This window comes from Thalia democratica, chromosome 3, assembly GCF_965202585.1.
Source record: "Thalia democratica chromosome 3, ktThaDemo2.hap1.1, whole genome shotgun sequence".
NCBI lineage: Eukaryota > Metazoa > Chordata > Thaliacea > Salpida > Salpidae > Thalia > Thalia democratica.
In genome coordinates this window covers 22,105,753-22,132,579 of record NC_139167.1, presented here as the reverse complement: position 1 = coordinate 22,132,579, position 26,827 = coordinate 22,105,753, and the positions used below count along the sequence as shown (strand labels likewise).

General features: G+C 28.1%; 2 protein-coding genes across 2 annotated transcripts; both read right to left on the bottom strand.

Annotated features, from left to right (window-relative positions):
• Positions 1-27: 27 nt before the first annotated feature.
• On the bottom strand, positions 28-20,781 carry LOC145831889 (NAD(P) transhydrogenase, mitochondrial-like). Its single transcript, XM_082939239.1, has 21 exons — positions 20,618-20,781; positions 20,000-20,112; positions 19,343-19,459; positions 18,930-19,091; positions 16,117-16,242; positions 13,387-13,524; positions 12,174-12,312; positions 9,408-9,541; positions 8,734-8,901; positions 8,085-8,253; positions 7,220-7,446; positions 6,541-6,735; positions 5,265-5,460; positions 4,686-4,919; positions 4,088-4,251; positions 3,474-3,653; positions 2,832-2,991; positions 2,200-2,281; positions 1,813-1,931; positions 1,210-1,325; positions 28-793 (listed from the first exon to the last, which is right to left on the bottom strand). The coding sequence occupies exons 1-21, from the start codon at positions 20,751-20,753 to the stop codon at positions 662-664; spliced, it is 3,207 nt and encodes a 1,068-aa protein (XP_082795365.1). The 5' UTR covers positions 20,754-20,781; the 3' UTR covers positions 28-661.
• A 953-nt stretch (positions 20,782-21,734) lies between these two features.
• Positions 21,735-22,612, bottom strand: LOC145832116 (RNA/RNP complex-1-interacting phosphatase-like). The gene has a single exon (XM_082939472.1). The coding sequence runs from the start codon at positions 22,610-22,612 to the stop codon at positions 22,013-22,015; it is 600 nt and encodes a 199-aa protein (XP_082795598.1). The 3' UTR covers positions 21,735-22,012.
• Positions 22,613-26,827: the final 4,215 nt, after the last annotated feature.

Here is a 26,827-nt window from a genome sequence, read left to right as displayed (position 1 = left end):
AGCACACCAATAAAACAGTACAGCAAAAACATAATATATTTGTTTTATTCGACTAATAACACTTGATTGAAATAATGATTAAAAACAAAAGCACAGTACGCAGCTTACCTATTATTACGTCATAATACCTATTCGTACGTGCAGCGTTACTTACCTACAATTACGTCATAATTAAACACAGATCCCAACAGATACCAAGAAAACAAAAAGTTAATTAAAACCCAAACACACACACTTTGAAGAAATAAATAAAAGAAAAAAGACTTTCTAAGAACACAGCTAAAATGTTTGTACTAAATTGAATGAATATACACTTTCATTCGAGATACAGATATTTTAAATGACCAAATGTAAGATTTTTTCTAAATAATTAGAGTGTACAGCCGATTAGTAAATTTTTTAAGTGCATAGTTTTCGAAAAGTGATATATGGACGGACTAACAAAAGGACGGTAAATGAACAGAATAACAAACTAAAAAGAAAAAAGTCAACTAAAATATTTCAAACAATTGAGATTTAAGTATTAAAATAAAGCATGTAATTTTCAAAACACAAAATCGAAAAAGCGCTTTTCATACACGCGCGTTTGGCAACCAGGACAAATTTATCTGACATTTAAAATATTTTTGGCGCGAAATTCTCACGAACGAAAGTGGCGTTTTTAAGAGTGGGCGTTGAGGGCGTCGCACGACGACTTGGCGTCTCCTAGCAACATGGAAACGTTGGGTTTGTAGAAGATGGGGTTGTCAACAGCCGCGTAACCGACACCCAGTGACCTCTTCATTACTACCACCTAGTGGAAAGAAAAATTGTAATTAGATAAAAATCCATTTATGATTTTCGATGTATAGTAAATACTTCAACTTAAATATTTTTGACAAAAATGTCGATTAGAGTCCTAAATTTGGTATTTTGTTGTTATTTTTACAGTGATCTTTTACTTTTGCTTTTCAACTTGTTAATAAAAAATAAAATACAGTTTACATTCTGATACAGTTTTAAGATACACAAAAATGAATAGTTGTATGTTGTTTAAAAAGGTTTTCAAAATATAACGCATGTACTATAAGTCAAGTACAATCATTAAGTAATATAAAATCTACTGAGAGTTAACAATTTCAATATAAATAAACTTGTTTGCATTTTCAAACTTTTAACACAACAGTTTATTTCTGAATTATCTACATTTAAGAAACTGTTATAACAAACTTGTTTAGATTTCCACACTTCTAGGACGGGCATTCCTGCAATGATCGAGTTTGGATCTTCCTGAGCTGCAGAGTTGACCGTGTCGTTGGCACCAATCACCAGTACAAGGTCGGTATCTAAAATATAAACAATTAGTAATCTGAAACACATCTTAATTGTAAATGTACATTATTAGCTCCAATGACCAGTGCTCAACTGGATATCTGTAAACTTAAATCCAGATAACAAATAAAATACAAGCTTTACTCAGTTTTAAGTGCTGTTTTAACTTCAATTAACTGCACAAACTCCTTGAAAAAGATGTTAAAAGGGTAATATCAAGTTTAAAACAATTCAAAAACTTTATTAGATTAATTACAAGTTATGCTCTAGCCTTAGCATTTATTAAAAAATAATTTAACAATACTATAAAAATTTATTTTGACTTAATGGTGTGTCACAGCTTTTTAAATAACAAAAAATAAATTATTTTAGTTTAAGCACGCAATCATGATTATTTACATCAACAAAAACTTGTCAAATTAAATATATAGAGTGTATGCACTATTACTACACTGTAAATTAATCTACAAGTTATTTATTTGAATGTTATCAATATTCAACCTTCGAAATCTTCGTTAATTTCGTCCATTTCAAGCACAACGTCGTAAGGAACTCCTGCTTCGGCCAATAACACGTTCAATTGACCGGGCATTCTTCCTGCTACTGGGTGAATTCCGAATCTGTATTGGATATTTTTATCCTACTTTTTATTTTATATTATATTAGATTCAAATCACTAGGCATTCACTTGCCACTGGGTGAATTACGAACCTAAATAATTGTTTTTACTTAAATAATGACATATGCTTGTCATAAATAGCAAATAATTAACCAAGTAACTAAGCAAAACTAATATAGTTAAATAGAGTAAGATGTGTCGAATTAGGTAGTGTTGTTGAGTTATCATGGTTTAAAGAAATAATGGAAATGTGTGTAGTGAGTACCAACCTAACATTCTTTCCCTTTTTGACGAGCTTAGCAACCATATCAGCAATTGGGTACTGAGCCTTGGCAACACACAGTCCGTATCCTGGTATATTAATATTTGTTTTTAAAGATCTATGTAGGTTTCTATCTGACTTACAACTATTAAACAACTTGAAGTATTTGATATAAAATATTAGTTCAATTTGAACTAGTTTTGACTACTAGAAAACAATATGTTAAATTTTACTATTTAAATTGCTTCTAAACAAACTTAAAACTTTTTATTTATTTTTTTTTGGTATACAAAACGTAGTAATTTTAACTTAACAGTATACAAGAAACTTTTTAAGTAAATACACAAATCAGAAAAATTAACCCATGTAAAAGTAAATTTAATTATTTTCAATCAAAGCAGCCAGATAAAAATAAATATATCATCAAATTCAACAAGCCAGGAACAATGATGATATTTAAGCAAACATAGAAAAAAAAATAATTAAATAATTCAAGTTACAGTAAAAAGAAAATATTTCAATTTGAACAAACCAGTAAAAACTAGCTCATGTTACAGTTAATTAAAATATTTTTATTCAACGAATCTTAACGAAATAAAACTAAATTGTGATTGTTCAAACTTAACCAAACAATCTTACCAGGAACAATGATGATGTTTTGAGCTTCATCGATCATCTGGCTCGTCTCGTCGACGTTCGTAATCGTCGCTTCGCCGACAATTTCCATCGGTTTACCCCCTCCAGTGGACGAAGTTCCGAACCCTCCGAGGATGACGTTTGCCAAGGATCTGTTCATTGCCTGTTTGGAATATAATAGTTATTACAAATATTCTGATATCACGTTTCACATAATATCAAGAAATTGTGAATAATTATTTAAATAAATAAATAAATATATATTGTATAATTCTTCCTAATAATTTGCTAGTGATCTATTCATTGCGTGTGATACAATATTTAGCATTAATCTACTTCCAATATTAAAACGATGTTGTTAAAGATTGAAAAATCATCAAAAATAATTTTACATTCTTTATTTTAAAATAATATCAACCTAAGCTCACTACACATAATATTACGTTACTAACTTAAAATTCATGAATCAACTAACTAACTTATTTAAAACATTTTAAAAACAACTCACACCATATATAATAAATTAGACTATCAGGGATACCATAAAACTATTGTTAGGGCATATATACCAAAAATAGGGAACAGTAATAAAATCTTATTTAAAATATAAAAAGTTATTAAATTAATATATACAACCTAACTCACCACACACATAATGTATGACAATATGGCACCGGAAGATCCGATCAATGAACCGACAATGGTCAACAAGTTGTTGTTCAAAAGGAAACCTTCAGCGCACAATGCCCATCCTGAGTAAGAGTTGAGCACAGTGATCACTACTGGCATGTCTGCGCCTCCGATTGCTGCCGTTAAGGTGTATCCCTGTTGAGAAACAATTGATAAATGTATATTTTAATTGACGATAGTTCTAGTTTTTTATATACTTAAATGATTGTTAGTGTGTATTTATGATAAAGTTTACATATTACATGAAGATAAATTTCATATATAAATCAGTAAAACCTTAGTCTTCTTGTATAAGATTGTCGAAGTACTTTTGTACATTTCAATTTCCTTTATGTTTCTCATTATAATAAACTAGTACATGAGCTTAATTACTTGTTTAGTTTATATTTAAAAACCAGATAACAGGACTATACATTTAAACTCTAACTTATAGCTCTTCAAGATAAAAGTATCAGCTTAAAAAGTTTAAAACAAAAAACCAGGCGCAATGTTTTAGCTCTAATCTTTAAGTAAGTAGTTATAAATCTAAGTTCTTTATAAACAACATATATTAATCACAAACTACAAACCATGACGCTACTGAGCAGAGCAGTGGAGGACAAGCAAGCGAGTCCTGTTGAGTAGGAGGTGTCGGCCATCATGTAGGGAATCATCGGGAGGAAGGCAGCCGACAACAATCCCGCGTTGATCGCGTGCCTGCCGGGCAGCATCAGTGGGGCGGAGTTGAGAAGGCCTGTTTGGTAACATTTTGACGGTTAAAAATATTAAATAAACTTAGTAAAACAATTTAACGGCTTATCCGACCTTTTACTAAAAAAATAAAGATCCTGTAGATTATAACAATATTATAACCGCGCGTTTTTTTTAATACAATAAAGGTAATAATAAGAATCATTTAAAGAATTAAACTGCATTAGAAATGATTTAGGTCATTTCTAAAACATACTTTTTGTGTCCCGACTTTAAAAGTTGAGAAAGTTAGTGACTAAGCCTTAAGCATAACATACACATTATCATAATTAATAATAAGTTTAATTTTACAAATTTTTAACATTAACAACAAACAACTTTTTGCACGCGACCAGTGACCCAGCAAAATGTAGCAACACTAATGTAAGTGCCGAGATGAAAAGAAAATAATTAATTAAAACAAAAATAAAAACTAACCATCAAGTTTTCCGTATGCCACAAGCGATCCAGTGAATGTCACACCACCGATGTAAGTGCCGAGGTACGCCACCAGCTTGATCATGTTTCCCATCTCGCTCTCCGCTAGGTGGGGGTACTCGATCATGTACTCGCTCATGCATGTCATGAGTGCGGCCAGTCCGACCAATGAGTGGAAAGCTGCTACCAGCTGCGGGAGGGAGGTGATCTCTATCGATTTCGCTATGGCGGTACCTTTCAAACGAAAATAGAAAAATTACACTGACACTCATGTTTGTCAGTATTTTCAATTCATATCAGTTTTTTAAGCTAGTTTTTGGAAAGAAGGTAATCTTTATTGATGGTGTTAAAATTTAGTAAATGACAGTACATAAATAGTATATATCGAAAATTCTTTAACTGCTGGTAATTATTAACTTTCAAATTAAAAACGGGGGTCGAAATAAAGTTTTAATTTTTAATATTATGTTTATAGATGCTTTTTATAATGGTTACTTTATATAAAGCTATTTTTAATTAAAGCTAAAGTTAAATTAACTATCATAACTTGGCAACCAATACTTAAGTTATCAAACAAACCTGCAACACCACCGACTGCCATGGTGGCGATCATCTGCGTGAGCAAGTCGGTAGATGGCGCTATCTGGCCCAACGTGGCGGCGATACCACCGCTGACGCCGATGATGCCGAGCGCGTTTCCGCTGCGAGCCGTCTTCTGATTGGACAATCCTCCCAACGCTCCTACGCAGCACAAACCGCTGATGAAGTACATCATCTGTTTATATTATTTATTTATGAAAGTTATTATTTTTTAAAATTTATATTCTAGAGCTCCTGGAAGCATAAACCAAATATGAAGTACATCATCTGTTTGAAGATTAGTTTTAATATTATAATATTGCAAGTTTTTATTTAGTTTTAATTTATTTCTTTTTCATATTATAATGAACCCACGCAGCACAAACCGCTGATCTGCAGAGTTTTAATGTCAAATTAAAGTTATTATTTTTTATTGTTTATATTCTAGAAATCTTGGAAGCATAAACCAAATATGAAGTACATCATCTTTGAAGTTTGTTTGTTAATATAATTATTGCTGTTTTAAATGTCCTACCAAACACAACTGCTTATGAAGTACACCATATGTTTGTTGTCAAACAGTATCGATAGTAATTTGTTATAATCTTAACTTTCCAACTCAGCACAAACCAAAGTAAATCATGTGTTTGAATATTAATTTTAGTCTTAGTTAAATAAAATTTTTAAAATATTTATGTTAATTTATACTTGTAATAAATTAATATTTAGATATAACAAACTTATAAAGTATTCAATTTTTTGTAGTTTTGTTAGTTATACTTAATTGGCTTAATTTAAATTTGAACTACGTTCGTGTACCCTTAACTACCAACCTCAAATCCCTATAACTTTTACTGTTTGTATAAAATTTACAAACCTGGTGGAGGTCAGCAACACCGGACATGTTGCCGAAGTAGTAAAATTAAAATAAATACAAACAAAAATAACTAACAATTAACATTATAGAGTAGTAAATTAAAATAAAAAATAAAATCCAATTGTCAATATACCTGATGGAGGTCAGCAACACCGGACATGTTGCCGAAGTAGTAAAATTAAAATAAATACAAACAAAAATAACTAACAATTAACATTATAGAGTAGTAAATTAAAATGAAAAATAAAATCTAATTATCAATAAACCTGGTGGAGGTCAGCAACACCGGACATGTTGCCGAAGTAGTAAAATTAAAATAAATACAAACAAAAATAACTAACAATTAACATTATAGAGTAGTAAATTAAAATGAAAAATAAAATCTAATTATCAATAAACCTGGTGGAGGTCAGCAACTCCTGACATGTTGCCGAAGTAGTAGCTGCCGAGGAACACTGAAGCGGGAATGGCGTACAAGTAGTTGTGCTCAGCCGGGTCACCAGGTCTCTTGAACATGTCCAGCATGCGTTGGGTCACCAGGAACCCCCCGAATATGTTGATCGATGATATGAACGTGGAAGTTGCTGCGAGTGTCTGTTTGTAATTTGTTTTAAAGAATTAATTTTATCTAAACATGTTTGTTGAGAAAAATAATGTTGATGTTGCTGCTAATGTCTGTTTGAAGTTACCCATATTTTACAAATACGAACTAATGTGGTGAGTTTCTATGTAAGCTTACAAGTAAAAAAGTTTAGAGTGTCGTGCGTTTGCTTGATAAATTAATTGTGCTGGTAGACAAACTCATGTAAACCACATGTGCAAGCTATGTTAGCTTCTTATTTTTAAAAGTTATTGTTGTGATACTGTCACTTAAAATAATATTGTTATTTAGAAAGCTCTGAATATCCTTTTAGGAGAAACAGTAATCGTTGAATATAAAATATATAAAAATATAAATGTAATTTTAATAATTAAGCTCTTATATATTAAGCACTTTAATTCATACAGTTTTATAACTTATGTATAGAGTAATAGCTTTTTAATTTAGAAAATTTAACTAAAAAATTTATTTTCTCACCTGTGGAACTGTGTGTGGAACCATACCGCCACCCATGAGGAACAAACCCCCCGAAGCGGTCAGCCCACTGATGGCGTTGGTGACCGACATGAGAGGGGAGTGGAGCGCGGGGGTGACGCCCCAGACGGTATGGTAACCGACTATGACGCTGATGCCGCAAGTGGTCATCATCTGCGTCACGCCGACGGAGGGGGAGAGGTAGCCAAGCCCCATCAGGGAACCGAGTCCTGAAAATATAAAACATGAAACAATTTGTTTAAACAACTTGTTTCAACTAATCAAAAGTTCATTTAACATTTTGGTTGTTTGTTTAGTAATGAAGTTTTAAACATTTGTAAATAAGTTTTTACAATAAAAACTAAAAACTAGAAAAAAAAAATACAATAGATAATTTACAATATGATTATCAAAGTTATCGAGTCCTGTTCGGATAAGTTTTAATATCTATTTAGAATGCACAATTTTCAAGTTTTGAGTGTGGCTTAATATTCAATAAAGATTGTCTAAACTGTATAGAGTTTTATTTTTTAATTAAACTTGTTTGTCTTTTAATTTGTCTTTCAAATGTAACACTAATATAGTTGAACTGAATGAATTGAACTTAATTAATTGGTAGACAACAAGAAATATATTTTATACTTTTAAAACTATTTAAGTTTGGCCTGAATAACTAGTTGTTTTCAATCGGTCAGCACAGAATTGCATAGTAATTTAAATCAATAAGCCAGCGGTACTATATTTAAACACCACAACATATAAGTATGTTCTGTAACTAAACAAACAAGTTTCGCCTCTTTTATTTTAAATACATAAATGTTTACAACTATATACAATAGATAAAGTTCAAATGTTAATAAATTCAAACCGGTGGTAGTGACAAGTCCCGCTTCCTTCATTTTAACTTGGAACGGGCTGATCGCCACCTCCTTGCTTTCTTCTCCTTGTTTCGGAGGAGAAGCCACCGGAGGAGGAGCGTCGACTTGCGGAGGAGGGAAGGAAACTGAACCTGAGTTGACCACGCAGCTGCCACGTACCTGAGTGGTGGCGGTAAAGAGACGTAAATAACAGTAATATAAGCATCAGGGTAGTATAAATTAAGTTTTTTATTGCTTACAATATTTAACTTTTGAAGTATACACTGAGTTATTTTATATTCTTAGAAATAAATAAAACTAAGTTTTGCGTTTTTACATAACTATGTAGTTATCAATTAATATTATAAAAACATTGTCATACAAATGTGTGTAGTTAACTCAGCATCAAGGTAGTAAATTATACATATTTCAATGCTAAAGCACCATACTTTAGTAAAGCTTTTGTAGTCGTACTTTCAAACCCAATTAAAAAACAGTTTTTAGACTTAATATAAATGTCTAGTCTACATATTTTTTTTTCATACATTATCAACCTTTTATTTTACGTTTAACAAAATTGTGATTCAGCAAACACAACCAACTTAGTACATTAAACTATCATTAATATAAATATATATGCAACAAATTAAATCAACTCACAACATGATCGATGTTACCGAAACCGAAGTCATCCTTGTATACGTAATCAAACTGTTCCTTATCTGGCGACATTGCTTTTATGAGTTTGACCAAGTTGTTGCTGTACAAGTTTGATGCTTGGGTGGGAAGCCTCGATGGAATGTCAGTGTATCCTATTATCTTCACTCCCTGATAATATCTTGAACTTAATATTGTAGAACATTTATAGTTTTTAATAATGATTTATATTGATGGGATATCAATTTACCGTATTGTCTTCACTCTCTGATAATATTTTACAATAATTATTGTAATTTATTTATAGTTTTTATTAATTATTATTATTGATGGGATATCTGTGTACCCTATTATTTTCACTTTCTGTTGATAAATATTTTGATTTTCATATTTTGCTACGCATGCAAACATATATTTTTTATTTATAAGTTACTACAGGCTTGTTTGTTGTAAGGTTTTGTTTTAAAAGGTAATAAAAAACTTGTATTTATAAAAACATAGTTTTTAGAATTATCTTATGAGAACAATAGTAACAGGCATGTAGACTAAACAGCAAATAAGCACCAATTACCATCGATTTTTAAACAGAAACTCACTTTATGGACGTTTATGGTACAAGATACGCAAACTTCAAATATTAAGTATACTTACTATATGTTTTTTTAACACAAACCAACTTTGTGAACATTGATGGTTCCAGGCACGCAAACTTCGCAGTTGCCACCGGCTTCGGCTGCAAGATCTACAATAACCGATCCTTCCTTCATACATTCCACCATCTCCGTTGTTATCAGTTTCGGGGCTGGTTTTCCTGTTAATATGTTACAAATGAAAAACTAACAACAGTTATTAAATGATTTGTTTTTTGTTTCATACATTCAAACATCTCAAGTGTAATGAGAAGGATTTCTTGTTAACAAAAATGTTTAAAAACTTGTACTATCTTATTAATTTTAGCTGAATTATATGTAAATCATTCTACCATCTCATTTGTTATCAATTTACTATAATTGTTAAGACTCTTTAATGCTATTATTATTTGAATATTTTATTTCATGCATTTGTTGTCTCTGAAATAACTTGACCAGTTTTGGTGTTGAAAAACAATATTTGATATAATTTTTCTAGTATATAATGTTTATTCTTATTTTAACTTATGTATTCAACCACATATTTTGTTATGAGTTTACGGCCCAGTTTTCCTGTAATGATATTATTTATGAAATAGTGCTGCTACAAACTAATTTTTAAAATCTTATCTTATTTTTCTATTAACACAAATTTAATAATCTTAAATTTTTGGTTATTTATTCAATAAAATAACTTTTGATTAGTTATAATTTTTAGAAAAAAATCAACACAAAGCGTTTTGTAACAGTAACCTTAAAAGGTCTCGTATATGTTTACTAACATTAAAATTTATACATACTATTTTGATAGAAACATTTCGTTTTATAGATAGAAAAATATGTTATATGTTTTGGTTTCAAGAAAACAAATAAAGAGATCTCAACTACTAGAGGAGAAATTATGAACTTATTTGTTCAAAAATTTATTTTACAAACTAGGTTTCGGTCAAAGACCTCGTCAGTGCTTGAATAAATCTTATTCAAATAGAATATACTTGAGTCAAGATAGTAACATGTTTTAGTTTTATAAACCTTATTTTTCCTGTGCTGATTTCATGCGCAACTGAATTGAAACATTAGTGTTTTTCATCTTGAATAGAGCATTTCGAAAAAATATAAAATGTAATTTAACGATTGTTCGAAATCTCACTAAAGCAAATATTTATTGTTAACTTCAATTTAATAAACAAACACAAAATAAAAGAAAACTTACTCAAGAATTAACAGAAAATATTTTAATTGTAAAGGATTTGGCTTTTGAAAAATTAGAAACATTCCATTGGTCAAAATAGAACAAGACAAGCCTACTTATACTAATAGGTGTGTTAATTTAAAACTGTGTTATACTTGTGGCTTTTTAAACTTCCAGGTACTTATTTTAAACCTAGACATTAAAATACTTATAATTGTGTAAGTAAGCCAGACACTTAGTATAACCAACTTGTACTGCTTTACAGTAGTTCTAGTTGTGAGGTCGAACTAATGTTGTGCGCTGTTAATTAAAATTATGATGTCATAAACACTTAATGACGTATAAAGACTTGTTAACTACATATTTAAAAGATTGTAATGAACTACATATTAAACATGTTTCATAAAAGGCTTTTTTACTGTATATACTTTTATATCTTTATACAATATGTTTTTAAAAATATTACTAAAGTTTATTTTTTACAGCTTCAAAATAACTTTGAAGGATATACTTAAACGAAAAGCAGGAAGTAGATTTAACGTTTTACGAATTCAACCATGTGTCCGATAATTTTTAAATTGGTGAAGTTTGAGCCATATTTACTTGATTGTACCATTTAATTTTAAATCAAATTTCATAAAAAACTCACATGTTTATTGATTAAATTTTTAAAAGTTAAAAATTTGTACTCAAGAATGGTAAAACTATATTGGTATTAAAAATCTATTTAATTTTTTATTATGTAGAATTTATATATATTCTTTTAATTGATATTTTCTTAATTACAGTTTTAAACAGTATGTAATATTTTTAAACAATTATAGGTAATAAATTGCATTTGTACACACATATATTTAAACTCAAATAATTTTAAATCTAATGAAAAACTGGTATTTTTTGTACAACAAGAAATATAACAAGCTCGATATTCTAACAAACAAAAAATTTGTACCCAAGAGATCGTACTTCCACTGTTGTTATCAAAATTATTTCTAGTTTCAGCTGCAGAGATTTCTTACAACTAAGTGTAAACATTGCCGCAAAGAGCTCTAGTAGATATATTTAGTTTAAATAAATTATTTTTAATAAAAATTCTATTTTCAGATAAACTGTTTGTATAATCTCCTTGAAATTAAGTTTAGAATTCTAATGTTACTCTTTAAACAAAAAGTAAATATAAAGTTTGGTGTTTGAGAGCCCACCTTAAAATATTAACTGATTTAAGACTAGAGCGTAAAGTTTGTGTATAAAAAAATGAAAATACACCAGATACTCTATCATTGAAAACATAAAGTATTTGTTAAAATATTTTTTTAACAAAATTAATTAAAGCTGAACCTTATTGTTTTTAGAAATTTTTTTGTTATTAGTTATTTGTAAACTTTAGTGGCTTTTAACATGTTTGTATTAGGCTAAATGCTGGTGAAAACTAAAACTTCCTAGGTACGCACTGCCAGTTGGGTACGCATTTTGGCGCTGTGTTCAAAAAGCGTACCTAGCTGGCAGGCTACTTTACTTTACATCAGTTTCTAACCGGGAATGAGGGCAGAAGTGAACATTTTGTATAAAATAAATAAAAAACAATTAAAAAAAAAATATATATACCACAATAAACAACAAACCGGGAATGAGGGCAGAAGTGATTATGATGTCGACTTCCGACGCCTGCTTCAAAAACAACTCGTTCTGAGCCTTCTTGTACTCCTCCGACATCTCCTTGCCGTAACCTCCGCTTCCCTCCCCTGATTCGTCTATTGGCACCTAAAAATTAGTAACTATTTAGGGAATTTACCTTAACCACCACTACCCTCTCCTGATTCATCAATTTAAACATGTTTCGAATATGGGGAATTTCCCTAAAGTGCTACTAAATATCAACCTGATTACTAACTCCCGTTTTAAAGAAGGTAAGCTACTTAACACGTTACTAAACATAACGTAACATGCTACGTAATATCAACCTGGTTCGTCTGATGATAGCTAGAATTACATCTTACTTAAGCTAATTTGTATACCTACATCTTTCTTTTAATTGTTTTTTTACAAATAAACACGAGTTTGATTCACTTAGTTATCTAATAATTGCTTACTTGGTTTTAAATAATTCTTAAAATTTACTGATATGCTTTTACCGTAAGAGCAAAACTTCTGACTACAAAGATGCAACATACATGATGAAAAAACTTCCGACGGTCTCAATTTTCTAAATTTAATTTCCTAATTTGAAAATCGTATTAACAACAAACACTTAAAACTAACTCTCAATGGTTCGGCTCCCAGTGATTTAAATTGCTCCAATGCGGCTTCCCTGATATCAAACCACCTCACAACTTACAACAAACAAAACCAACTAACTCTCAATGGTTCGGCTCCCAGTGATTTAAATTGCTCCAATGCAGCTTCCCTGATATCAAACCCTCTCACTACTTACAACAAACAAAACCAACTAACTCTCAATGGTTCGGCTCCCAGTGATTTAAATTGCTCCAATGCGGCTTCCCTGATATCAAACCCCCTCACAACTTACAACAAACAAAATCAACTAACTCTCAATGGTTCGGCTCCCAGTGATTTAAATTGCTCCAATGCTGCTTCCCTGATATCAAAACCCCTCACAACTTACAACAAACAAAACCAACTAACTCTCAATGGTTCGGCTCCCAGTGATTTAAATTGCTCCAATGCAGCTTCCCTGATATCAAACCCTCTCACTACTTACAACAAACAAAATCAACTAACTCTCAATGGTTCGGCTCCCAGTGATTTAAATTGCTCCAATGCTGCTTCCCTGATATCAAAACCCCTCACAACTTACAACAAACAAAACCAACTAACTCTCAATGGTTCGGCGCCCAGTGATTTAAATTGCTCCAATGCAGCTTCCCTGATATCAAACCCTCTCACAACTGCTCCCATCGACTTTGCTGCTCCAGCTGCTGCCAATCCTGCTACTCCTCCTCCGTTGATCAGGATCTGGAAATTTACTAACATTAATTTGATCTGTTAATTTATTCTGTTATTTTTTTGATCTGTTGTGTTAGAACTTGATTAAAAAAATTATTGTTCTAAGAAACAATCAAACTGTTTCATCTCAAAGCGGGTTTTCAGATTGTAAATCTGTAGTAAAACAATAATGAAACAAACTACAAATAATTTAAATTTATGTGAATTAAGTTATATGTTGAGAACATCAAAATTTCCTAAAAAAAAATTATTGAACATTAATTATTATTTCTAAATGTTTTAGTTGACCATTTTGTATAATGAAAAAACTGTACGAGAAATCGTTGGTCAAGATCTGGTGCGAGAATATTAAGTTGTAAAAGTATAATAATCAATAATCAGTATAACACATGAAACTTTACAGTATATTAAACAGAATTTACAAGAACCTATGCAGACAAGTCAATGCACGTATTAGTAAACGTGTAATACTTAATATACTTGGTTTAAAAAGTCTCACAACGCTGCATCTTTTTTAATAACAGCTTTCGAACTATACATTTACTTTCAAATGTACAAATTTAAAACAAACAAGAATTTAAGAGCAGTCAAAAATTATAGCAAGCACTAATCAAAGTATTGAGTGTATTTACACATAGTTTTTTTTTCTAGTAGTTTTTTTTATAATTTATAGTAAAATAAGTTCTAGGAACATAATGATGATTCGCTGATCAGAGTATGATGACAAAAAAAACAATGTTTATTTTGTATGATAAATAATTCTTTCTACAATTTTTTTGTCTGTTTTACCTTGGTGTAGAAAATTTTATACATGTTGTAAATAAGGTTTATTTTTCTAAGGTGTTATTTTTATTATATTATTAGCAAATGTCTGAAAAATAAAATACTTAAATATTAGATCAGGGTTTCCCAAACTTTTTTTCAAATGGCCCCCTTTAAAAAAATCAAAAAAGCTATGTCCCCCAAAAAAATATGAGCTCATTGTAATAGTGGCCCCTTTGCTGCTCGTGGCCCCCTGAATACCTGTCATGGCCCCCAAGGAGGCCACTTAGCCCACTTTGGTAAACCCTGTACTAGATACTGTTCAGGGTCTGATTAAGAAAATAAATTACTACTTTTTGACATAAATAGTTTTATACACAAATAGTATTTGTAAAAATTTAATTACTTAGTATGTTTGTATAAAATACTGTAAATCAATGTATACACAGCTAGCTGACCAAGTATAAAAATTTATAAGATGGTATGAAAACCAAACTTTAAAATAATTATATTTTTTATAAAAATTTTAAAGAAGCATTAAGTTATACGATACTAATGAAGCTTTTTTTTTTGCTAACTTAAAATAAGCTACAGTGTAAGTTGGTAAAACAATATTTGTTAAATAATAACCTTACTATTTTTGCTAAAAACTTTTTTACATGTTTAATAACATAATATAAAAAAATATTAAAAACCAATACTCTTTACAATCCTTATATTTCTTTTAACTTTGAAAACTAGAAGAATTTACAAAACTCTAAAGGTTACAAACCTCACTAGTATTTCTTATAAATAATAACAACATTTTGAACACATTTTTATGTAAACTAAGGTTACTTTACAAACAACTATAGTATTAGTCATTGCACTGTTGTTCTTGTCAAAAACTGCATAAATTTCTTTTTAGAAGTAGTATTACAGTTTAAATACATACTAAAATTTCAAACAGCATATATATTTCATATGTTTCAATTACTTTTTAAGTATACAGTTTAACTTGGATATCGAATGGAACACAAACAAATTTGGATTGCACAAATTTTGAATGCAGAAGTCAAATATTTGTTTTGTTTGTGTTGACGCGTTGTAAAAAATTAATGTTTGTAGAAGTTTACTGACCAGTTAAAACTTTGCTAACCGTTACTAAAAGTTTGCTAAAAAGATTTCAAAACAAAAAAACAAAAAAAAAAGCACTAAAAGCTTATACTTCTTAAAATGGTAATTTTTAAAGTTTAGTTGAAAAAAAAAATCAACTGCTAGTTATTGTTTAAAGATTTAAGATATACTAAATTAATTTACAAAAAGTAAGTATGAAAATTTAGTTAGTTCATTCAAATGAAAATGATTAAAAGAGCCAAAGAACATTTTAAATACTACATAATAAATGTATGTTTAAAAAGTTACTGTTAAATAATTGACCCCTTTATGATTTATTGACATTTTTTAATCATAAATTACTTAAAATCATAACAATACTTCTCGAAATAATACAATGTTAGACATTTGATAGTTATTTATTTTTACAGAGTTAGGTAACAAGGTGATCTTTTATTTACAAGTTAATAATTTTCATTAAAATTGTTTATAGCGCTTAAATATGGTATATAAACATACTATATATAGCAGCTAATTTTAGCATTTTAACATTGAAGTGTTAAAAAAACACTTAAATGCATCAACATATTGAATTTAATACACAAATTAAAACTTTAAACAGTTTTTAAAATGTCTACAAATAAGCTTAAAATTTTTTTTTTTGATTAAAATGTTGTGGAACTCAAATAACTTTCGCACGACAAACGTACGACTTTTTTTAGGAACATGACAATTTAAACATACTTTCGCAGGAGGAACTTTTCCGGCTGCGGTGATCTGACCTGTGAAAAATCTTCCGAACTCGTTAGCTGCCAGCACAACTGCTTTGTATCCTGATATGTTCGCCATTGAAGACAACACGTCGAATGCCTGTCAATTATAAAATAAGTTAAGTTGAAAAAACTATTAATTGATCTGACTGTTAGTTATTGTATTAAAGTAAATAGTATATATATATAAATATAAAGGTAGGTTTGTTATTGAAGACAAAACTTTGAGTGTCAGTTAGATTTAAACACCTTTATTTATCTATTTATTGAAATTCATACTTTATGGCAATCTTGAAAGCTCGCACATTGTATATATCTATGACTATCGTATATTGACAAAAGTTTATAAAATTAAAGTATCAACACACTAAACTAAAATGATAAGATATAAGGATATTAAACTCAAAGTGATTTTAAGTAAATTATTAAAAAAAGTTATTTATTTTTGATAAACAGCAGTAAGCATGAATGCATAAATAAAACAGCTATAAAGGTATTTTAGTTTTAAAATTTATTTTTACTACTGATGGTATATGTATACTAATGTTCATAAATAAAACATTTTTTAATAAGGGTAAAAATTTTTTGTTTTACGGGTCACAATGGGCATCTTAGTAATGTTTAAAGTAAAATTATGATATTTATCTTGGAATATTTTAATTTCATTCGCTCACATTCACTACTTTTTTTATGTGTTATTAGCCAAAAAATTATAAATACTGCCCTTCAAAAAAAAGTTGTACTGATTTGCTTTTCAAACGTTTTAATATGTTTCAAAGCAAAAACTAATTTGTAGGGTAAAACTTTCAACTGAGAGCAGTAGTATAAGCAGTAGCGGCCTTAACATATTAACAACAATATTATGAAAATGAAATTATATGTAACATTTATAAATTTTTATCTGAAGTCAATTGACTCGGATATTAAATACAGCAACTGAAACGTACTAAAATGCAGTGTTTAATAGTTCGAAAGTCAAAAATATTGAAAATTCAGAAGTAAGTAAGATTTAACATGGAACTTCACATAAAAAGTACTGAAAATATTTAGTGTTATTAATAAAAACTTAAAACCTTATTGTAAAAACAAACTATAAATACTTTAAAAAGGGTAATAGTAGTAATATTAACAAGTTTTAACCGCCAATTCGATAAGTTTAATGATTAACACGTAGTTGATAGCGCCACCGAGTGTTGAAAATGTTAAACAAACAAGCTTGCAAGGACACACGTTTCAATTGTGTTTGATAAATATTGGACAATCGATCCACAGGGAAGGTAGAAAATTAATAAGTTGTTATTGAAGAAAAACTATTACAATGTTTTAATGTTAAAATTTTAAATCTTATTCAGATAGAATATATTCAATAATATATAACATAATATTAAATATAATAACATTTCTTAACTCTGTTTGAATTAGATTTGCAATTAAAAAATCCGCTTTGCGGTGAAACATTACAATTGCTTGTTTTTTTAATAATAAATAATTTATTTGATATATTAATAAAGTTTACTTATTGATACTTATACAGTTATAATATTTGAATTTTTCAAGTGTCAAATAGTTTTAAATACTATTATTCGCAAAATTTAAAAAATTAACAATTGATTAAACACTATTTGTCATATCACGTTAGACTATATCAAACTAATAAGATAACTATTATTGAAGTACTATATAGTATTAAATTTAAAACCCAATTGATATTATACACAAACATACATTATTATTATTTACAAGGTTTATGATAAGGTTAAATTTTTAAATAACTATAGGAAGGCATGAATCTCAAAGACATTTATTTTTGTAAACTATATTCAAGTTCATAATCTATTTAACACAAAGAGCAATGGTAGAAATTGAAAACTATTTATTTTAGCAGTTAAACAAAAAAATTTAAAATAACTAATGTTGTTTTTGTTTGTTTTACTTATCATCAACTTTTGTTGTTTGCTTAACAACAAAGGTCAAATGTTTATTTATTGTTTGAAGTAGAAAATAGTTCTATTTTTATTTTAGTAACACAAAAATTATTATATTAATTTTCTTTAACTTAACAAACTACCATATAAACTAGTTTTCAATTACTAAAAGTATTTAACTTGACTAATAATTGAGTTAAATCAGAAACTACATAATTTTAATTGAATTTAATTTTAAACAACATCTTAAACATAAACAAAACTAAGTCTTAATCGCTTGTTTATTTTAAATAACTTAGAATGGTAGTAGAAATATTAACTATAAACACAAAGCATGTTCTTAATATATAGCAGTAAAACCAACAAAAGAAAGAACGATTAAAAGGATAATGATTGTATAAGATTATTTTATGAAAGTAAACTTAGTAATAAAAAACAACAAGTAATCTTATAAGAATATCAAAAAATTATATTAATATTTCAGTTATATGAAACAATCTGTCAAATAAATTAATAAAAAGTATATCTACTAATAAATTGATTAATCAAGCAATATAAATTTTACCTGTGCAATAGTAAACACAATTGTTAAGAAACAAAGATACTTAAAAAATACCAAATTTAATTATTATACTAATATTATATGAACGTTTAACTGTGCAATAGTAACTTTAGGTACTTCGTCCATAACAAATACAATACTTAAAAATACAAAGCTACTAATTAAGTACATAAATAATTTTATTGTAAAATAGAGTAAGTTTGACCCGTGGCAATAGTAACTCTAGGAACTTGGTCCATAGCAAACACATTAACAACAAAAATAACAAAAACAAATAAAACTAAACTACATTTCACAAACCTGGGCGATAGTGACTCTTGGTACCTGGTCCATGGCAAACACAGTCATCTGTTTGTCAGCTAACTGTTTCAACAGGTCAGGATTCTGTGCCGGGTATATGTAACTGAACAGCATGCTGTTTGGGTTGAGCAAGTCCATCTCCGCTGTTTGGGGCGCTCTTACCTGTGTTTTTTTGGGTAGTTACATCAATATATATATACATCAGACGTTTTAACATCCTGTTTATACTAGTGATGTACTGATTTAAACTTATATTAATGATGAGTTTTAACAACATTTTTACTCTAATTAAGATTATATTTGGTATAAATCATGCTTTAAATTAAAAAGATTCAAAATATGACAATACTTGGAAGAAAGGTAAAAAATAACAAGGTCAACAAAACCAACTTTATAAATTGAAATTTCCTTACCTTCATAACAATATCAGAATTGTAAGCTTGCTGCTTATCAACTATTTGTCCACCCATATCAGTGTACATTGAATCGGTGAAACTTGCAGCACCTCCCGCCCCTGATTCAACATTAACCTGTTGTCATGGTGATATGTTGAGTTGCAGTTACCATGGTGAAATAAAGTTACTGTTACTAAGATAATACTAAGGTATTGTTGTCACATCAACTAGAAACTATAACTTAATACCACAGTAGAAATATTGACAGTGTATTTAGTTAGTATGATGTTTTTTTTCGCTTAGCAAGGTACTTGGTTAAGTTTCACTAATTAATAACTCAATTGACATTTTAAGTTACCTGAGTAAATTTCACTAAGTAATAAATTATGTTTCCATAATAGCTAATGTGTATAGCAAGTATGATTGATGATAAGTGAATAGGTATTTTTTAAGTTTGTATATTATTTTCAACACTAGTAGTTTAGTTTAAAAAATGTTACTATATTGTCATCACTGATAATTTTATGTTATACTACCCATTTTTTAATTAAAGCTAAAAATATAATACTTGATTGAGAAGAAGAAATCAAAAAGAAATTTAAAAATTAAATCAAATATCCGAAACTTTTGTATAAAATCTAAATCATATTACACAAAAAACTTGAACTGTTTTACCTTGTACCCAATTTTACTGAGAAGTTGGCAACCCTGGGGTGAGATACCCACCCTTCGTTCCCCGTCGAATATTTCCTTGGGAACACCGACTGTTACCTCGTTGTACTGTTTCCCTGGTAACCAAAAAAAATATTGTGAAAATGTGTTTCTTTACAATAAACTCTTAGTAAACTTATTTTCATATAAACAAATGATGAAAAACTTCTACCAAGTACAGACTTACTTTTTCAAAAAATTATATGACAAAAGTTTTAGGTAAAAAAAACACTTTTCTTCTTAGTAGTAATATAAACTAAAAGTGAAATTGCTAGGCATGTATTTTATTAGTTTAGATAATAGTTTAAAAAACTTCAAGAAGTTTTTATATACTTTGAGTTTTGAGCATTTTTTCAGTGTTAGATAAATATTTCAGAAAACATTTTTTAGTTAGTCAATACTAGGATTAACGAGTGTTAATTTACAAAATATTTTATAAATATTAAAATTAGAGAAAGACAAAATAATTATTAAAAAATAATTCAAAAAAGACTAAAATAAAGCTAAATTTAAACTTTTTTCAGAATAGAACACTAAAAATATTACAGTTAATAGACACAATTTTTACATATGAAAGCAAACCTTTATGAACATTGTGCGCGGATGATGACAGAACAATCCTCCTTTTGATGTCATGGTTCCTCAGTGACAGTCCTGAAGTTTGTTGGTTGCCTAGCAACTTGAAGAAGTTGGATTTCCTGAGAAGTCTGGAAGACATGATCTACTTGATAAGAATTAAATTATATACTCCTGAAAAATAATTTTCAAACATGTTTGTTAACTAGCCTATTTATTTTGTTCAAGTTAAAAAATTAATCTATTCTTTGCAGTTACCAACTAAAAAGTATTTACTCTATGATTTTTTTATTTTGAGAATAAAAAACTTATGCAAATAACTATAAATAAAGTAGTTTTATTTTTATTATTACTATTATATATATTAAAGTTTTATCAAGCTTAATGATGTTTATGTGGACCAATTATTTCAAGAAAATTGTAATGAAAATTTTAAAAAAAACACAGACAAATAATCTATACTTAGAGATTTTGTATGATAGCCTATGTTAATTTTTGTAATAAATACCCTAACTTATTACAATGTTTTTTAAACTCTTTGAATAAAAAAAGTTTAAGCTGCCTACCTTTAAAAAAAAAAAAGACATACTTTTAACGAGTAGCAATAAAAGCTTAAAAAAAAATAACAGTATTTTTTCTTTAATTTCAAATCCTAAACTATTTGACTAATATTACTTACTATATTTTATAAACTTTTTTTGTTGGTATAAAAGTTTTGTTTACAATTTTTTCTTTGTTTAAATTATTAAACCTGCAAAAAGTTATTTAAAAGATTCAAAAACCTTTTTAGTCATTTTAAATACATTTATACTAAATTCATTAGTTTTTATCTATAATTTGATAAAATTAAAAAGAAGTTATTTTGTGTAAACTACAAATTCAATAATTAGGTTTTAAAAATAAGAAAAGTTTTGATTAAGGTAAAATTTAAGTACAAAATAATTTCTGAAAATTTTATTTTTACTATGAACCATTTGTACAGAAATCAAAATGTTTAATAAAGGTCATCTAGTTAGGAATGCCATAGTTATTGAGATGATGTAGCTGAAAATGAATGGAATTTTTTTTAAATGCATTACAAAAAATAGTACAAGTATAGAGGTACAAAAACTCATAACAGGAACAAAAGAAAATAATTATCATTTTTAAAGTTATAATCTACAGTAGTTGTTTTTAAAAAAATAAGTTCATTGTGAGAAAAATATAATTTTTGATTAAAATATAAAAAAATAAAAACAAATATGAAATAAGTTGTGAATAAAAAAAAAAAGAGCTTTCCAAATGATTAAAAAACCAACAAGAAAAAAGCAGTGCTAATTAAAACTAACAAGTTATGAAACAAGTATAACTATAAACTGTAACATATGAACTAAAATTAATACTTGAAACAAACAAAAAGTTTCAAATTGTCAAGCCGGAAAGTTTTTCTTCCAGTTCATTACAAGATGGCTTCATGGCAAGCAAGGCGTCTACATAATTTTGCCTCCTTATCTTGTGACCTCTGGCTTCTTCAAAACTCTCAACAGCTTTTTTTGGATCCACTCCTTTCACCTTAATCAGATAACTGCAAATCAAAAAACCTGTTCTGTTAAGCCCGTGTGTGCAATGAACCAGAACCACTTTGCGGCTCTTCTCATTCTCCCTTTCAAACTGTTCTATGATGTCACAGAACTCTTTCACATATTTCTCCTCAGGCACGTGATGCCCTGGCACCTTGATCTTTTTTACCGCTGCTCCCTCTTTAGTGAAGTCTGTGACATCATAGTACTTGTCGGTGAAGCACAAGTTGATCACCATACCAACCAGGTGGTTCTTGTCCTCGACCATGTCAATTGCGTCCTGGACGCTAAACTTTTCTGAATACCTGAGGTCTTTGAACTCGGATTTCAACGGGACTCTGAGCGGGATTATTTTTGAATTTTCCACCAAACTGCCCATTTTTGAATAGTCAAGCCACCCTTCTGGGATCTGAAACTTTCTGTATTTATTGTACCTTGTCATGCTTGTTTTAATGATTTATATTTATCTGAAAGTATGTTAGTGTTTGGTAAACTTTTATGATAATGTACCAATGATATAAACAAATTAAGCTTTTAATGTTTTTTTTAATATTGTAAATAAATTTAAAGGATGTGCCTGTAATGTAATTTTCAGCTTAAAAGCCACCAGTGTAGAAATTGAAAATTTAAACTATAACTTTTTCTTGTATACAAACTTACTTGTTAACAAAATATATATTATTTACAACTTTATGACTGGAATATATAAGTTAAAACATAATAATGATAATAATATTCAATCAACTCATGTTTGATGTACTATATAAAGTTTTATTCAAAACTACAATCATCTATCTAGAAGTTTTCAATTATTTAAAAAAAATCTTTTTATTTTTGTAAAATAACTATAAACATTCTGCACTCCTGGCAACCTTTAACAAGTTAAAATTCAATAACTTACATAAAAACAGTTAAGGCCTTACGAGGGGTAAACCATGTTTTTTACAAGTTGATATCATTTTATAGAGTTTTTTCTAAGCTTGAAGATGCTTTTTATTGTTTTACAAAATTAAAATTATTTTTTGAGATATGACTAGTCAAAGTCGGACCGCATAATAGGTTCCATAGGAAAGTGAAAACTAAAACAGCAAAAAAAGACTATTTTATTTTAAATCTATCTCCTCCTACATTTTTCAAGCATTCTTCTTCAAACTTTCACAGTTTAATCTTTATACAATAACAAAATAGCGTTACTTTAGAATTAAAAAAAATTGTAATTTTTTTTTTTTTGTGATAATTTTTTTTTTAAACATTATTGAAATTCTAAAGTAAAGTTTTTTCTTTTAATATAATTTCCTTATATTTTGAAGAAGATTGCTTTAAAAATGAAGGAGGAGATAGATTTTTAGTTAATTTTTAAATTTCCTAGAAAATTGACCCCAAAAATTTGCGGTACATACATTTGTATCAGAAACTTTGTAATAAAGTTAAAATATCTCAAAAGTTAAATGGTATTTTTGAATTCTATAAAAACTAGCTTGTAGTTTGTACTTAAAGCTTTCATATAAAAGCCAAAGTTAATTTTTGTAAAAAAAAATGTTGGACCCCCCCTCCCTTATGGCCTTAACATGTGCACTTTGTTACAGTGGAGACACCTAATCTACAAATAATTATTGTTTTGAAGATATTGATATAAAAAATTTTGGTACTAGAAATAAATTAATCAACTTCTAGATAACTTGAAGCAAAAAGAAACAAAACTATTTTCAAATACAAATCTAAGATCGACCCAACTATGTATAACACTTGGTTTTATTTTCTTGTCACCAAAAAAGTTTAAGGCTGCTTAACCTCCCTTTTAATGGCAGTGTTCTATTAGAAGTTGATTCTATTTGTTTAGTCTTAGTAACCAGAAACATTTATTGTGAAATACAAAATTATATTTAAAACTTCTATTATTTCAAAATAAAACACTCTCCGCCTGTAGTTTTTGAATTTTTTTTTTTAAATTTAGGTTATCATAAATTCACATTTGTCTCATAACATGAACTTCCAACGAGTTTATTGTCTATAGTCTTTTTTTTAGAAATAGATTATTTATTATCTAATAATTAGTATTTTGAGATATTTATTATAACCAAGGATCTCATTAACATTGAGTGAATAACTATTTAATAAATAAATTTGTGAACCAATAAATTTGTAATTTTCTTCCTAGATGCAAGTTAGAACTTTGATTGTTTCTTTTGAATTAAACTAAAAGTAAACAAGATTTATGTTTTAAACTATCAGTTTTGTTCTGATTAGAAAACTAAAAAATATAACAATGTATTCATAGTGTTGTCATTGGAAATCTTTAAAAAGGTGTCATAGGTGCTTTTAAGATTTTATATTCAAAAACTAACATTGACCTTCATTTGAAACCTTTAAGACTCAAGGGTGTCAAATAGGACTAACAAATGAATATTTTATGACGTAATAATGCATCATAACATGAATGTACAATTTTTTAAAGACCAGTATTTTGCAGGCAAAACTTATTAAAAACAAGCTTCATTACAGTTTTAATTTTGTTCAGTTATTTTAGAATACTTTTTAAATAATTTAAAGCAAAACTGAAATAAAACAATTGTTTAATCAGCACAAGCTGGAACAGAAAATCAATTTAACTAATGTACACAATATATACTGTTCTTTTTAAAGTATAGTTTGTTTTGTAAAACAAAGTTTCAAACTAAAAATACACCACTGTCCTTTAAGCAATATATTGCTCACTTCTACATTGAAGAAATTTCAAGCTGTTTTTATAATAAAAGTTTATAAATGTGTTCATTTTTCTATTTGAGTAAAGTGCAGCCATTCTTATGACCATTTAATTTATATGGGGTTTAAACACTTTCCTGAAATATAATTTTTCAAAGATAATGTGGCTCACAAAAGAATTTTTCTCTTTGACATGGCTAGCAAGAAACTTATTGCTCATAAAAGCCATCCAGCTTTAGGTACATACTGGGAAAAACTTAATTATAAATAAATATACAAATTATTGAGATATAATAGTTTTTTTAAATATGTTCCAAAAATAAAGAATTACAAAACTTTTTATGCCGATTTTCACTGAAATTATAAGAAAAATTACTAAAAATCTATATTTTAAGGGTACTTATACTAAATAATTTAAAACTAAAGCCAATTTTTTTGAGTGGTTTTAAGTATTAGTTCTTTATAATAATATGTGTGGTCCTATGGCATAGGCTTCCTAACGACTACCTTGAAAACTCTCTGAGTTAAAGGTTGTTAAATAAAAACCTATGGCCTACACTTATGAAACAAAGAGAAACTTTTGATTATTTTTTCATAAAAAAGTTATTGATAATAACTTTTTTTTTAAATGTTCAATATTTCAGCAATTTTTTATCATCTAGCAAAAAGTAATCAGAGAAAATTTGAAATGGATTGCTTAAAAGCTGTGAGAAAATACAAACTTTTATAATGATTATAAGTTCTTTTTTTTTTTAGTTTGATTTTTTTTAATAAATTCATCAAACTAAATAATACTGATGGTATAAAGAGTCCTAAAGACGGGTTTTCAAACTCTCTGAGTTAAATTTTGCAAAACTGAACTGCAAAAAAAAATTGTAATAACAAAAATTTAGATAAGAGTCTTAATAATTACAAAGTAACTGCACACCTAGTTATGAATCTTTATATTCATACTACTTAAGACAAGTACCTTATATTTTTTAAATGTTTTTTGAAAATATAAAACTGTTTATATTCTTTAATTTTAATTTTTACAACTTAAGAAGAAAATCACAATTAATGAACAGATTGACTTAAAACTTAGGTAATTACCTACGATGATGTCACATCAATATCAGGCTGAAATTATATTATATTCAATGTCTTTTCTAATCATAATTTTTAGATAAAAACTTATATTTTATAACTACAAAAATAAAATTTAAATTATTTATCATAAGTAATAAAACTTAAATATTTAATTGCTTTTATTCTACAATATGAAGCACTTATATCCATACAATAACTTGTATTTATTACATTATTGTAAAATAAAATATGTTAAATGTTTTAGTTTATAATAAACAAACTTTATTTTTATTAATTATTTATATACCTTGTTTAAGACAAAGTATCTTTTCAGATTAAACATATTAGGCTTAAAACATTGAGTTTTAGCTTAAAATTAATTTTAAAAAACATTGAACATAATACAATTTCAGCTTGATATTGGTGTGACATCATCCTAGGTAATTACCAAAATTTAAACAATATAAAGCTTTAAAAGTAAGGTCTTCAATGATATGCATACAAGTTTTCTACATGTACTCTTTGCAAAAATATTTCAAAAAAAAATTTGTTTAAGAACAAGAACTGTCCTTCAACTGCCACCACTAAGATGTCTATTTTTAAAGTTAACACAAATGAAAAACACATAGTATTAATGCAAAAAAAATTACTTTTATATAAGAAATACTTACTATTATTTACAATATTTTGTAGCTATGCTATCAGATTTTAATGTTGAGCTTGATAAAGAAATTTCAAGGATTTTTTTTTTGCAATTGGAATTGCAGTGGCAGCTGTTGTAAGAGGTCATTAAATTGTTGTTCGGCCACTGGAGATGCTAAAGATCACAATTAATTATTCCAAAATCAAAGTTCAACAGACTCATTTAAAGTAGGGGTGGGTAAAG

Excerpts from the sequence above, each read along its gene's own strand:
- LOC145831889 (XM_082939239.1), bottom strand. The coding sequence starts at position 20,753 with ATGTCTTCCAGACTTCTCAGGAAATCCAACTTCTTCAAGTTGCTAGGC. Across the intron at positions 2,282-2,831 it reads AAACATCATCATTGTTCCTG|GATACGGACTGTGTGTTGCC; the intron begins GTAAGATTGTTT and ends TTAATATACCAG. Across the intron at positions 794-1,209 it reads AAGTGTGGAAATCTAAACAA|GTGGTAGTAATGAAGAGGTC; the intron begins GTTTGTTATAAC and ends TCTTTCCACTAG.
- LOC145832116 (XM_082939472.1), bottom strand. The coding sequence starts at position 22,612 with ATGACAAGGTACAATAAATACAGAAAGTTTCAGATCCCAGAAGGGTGG.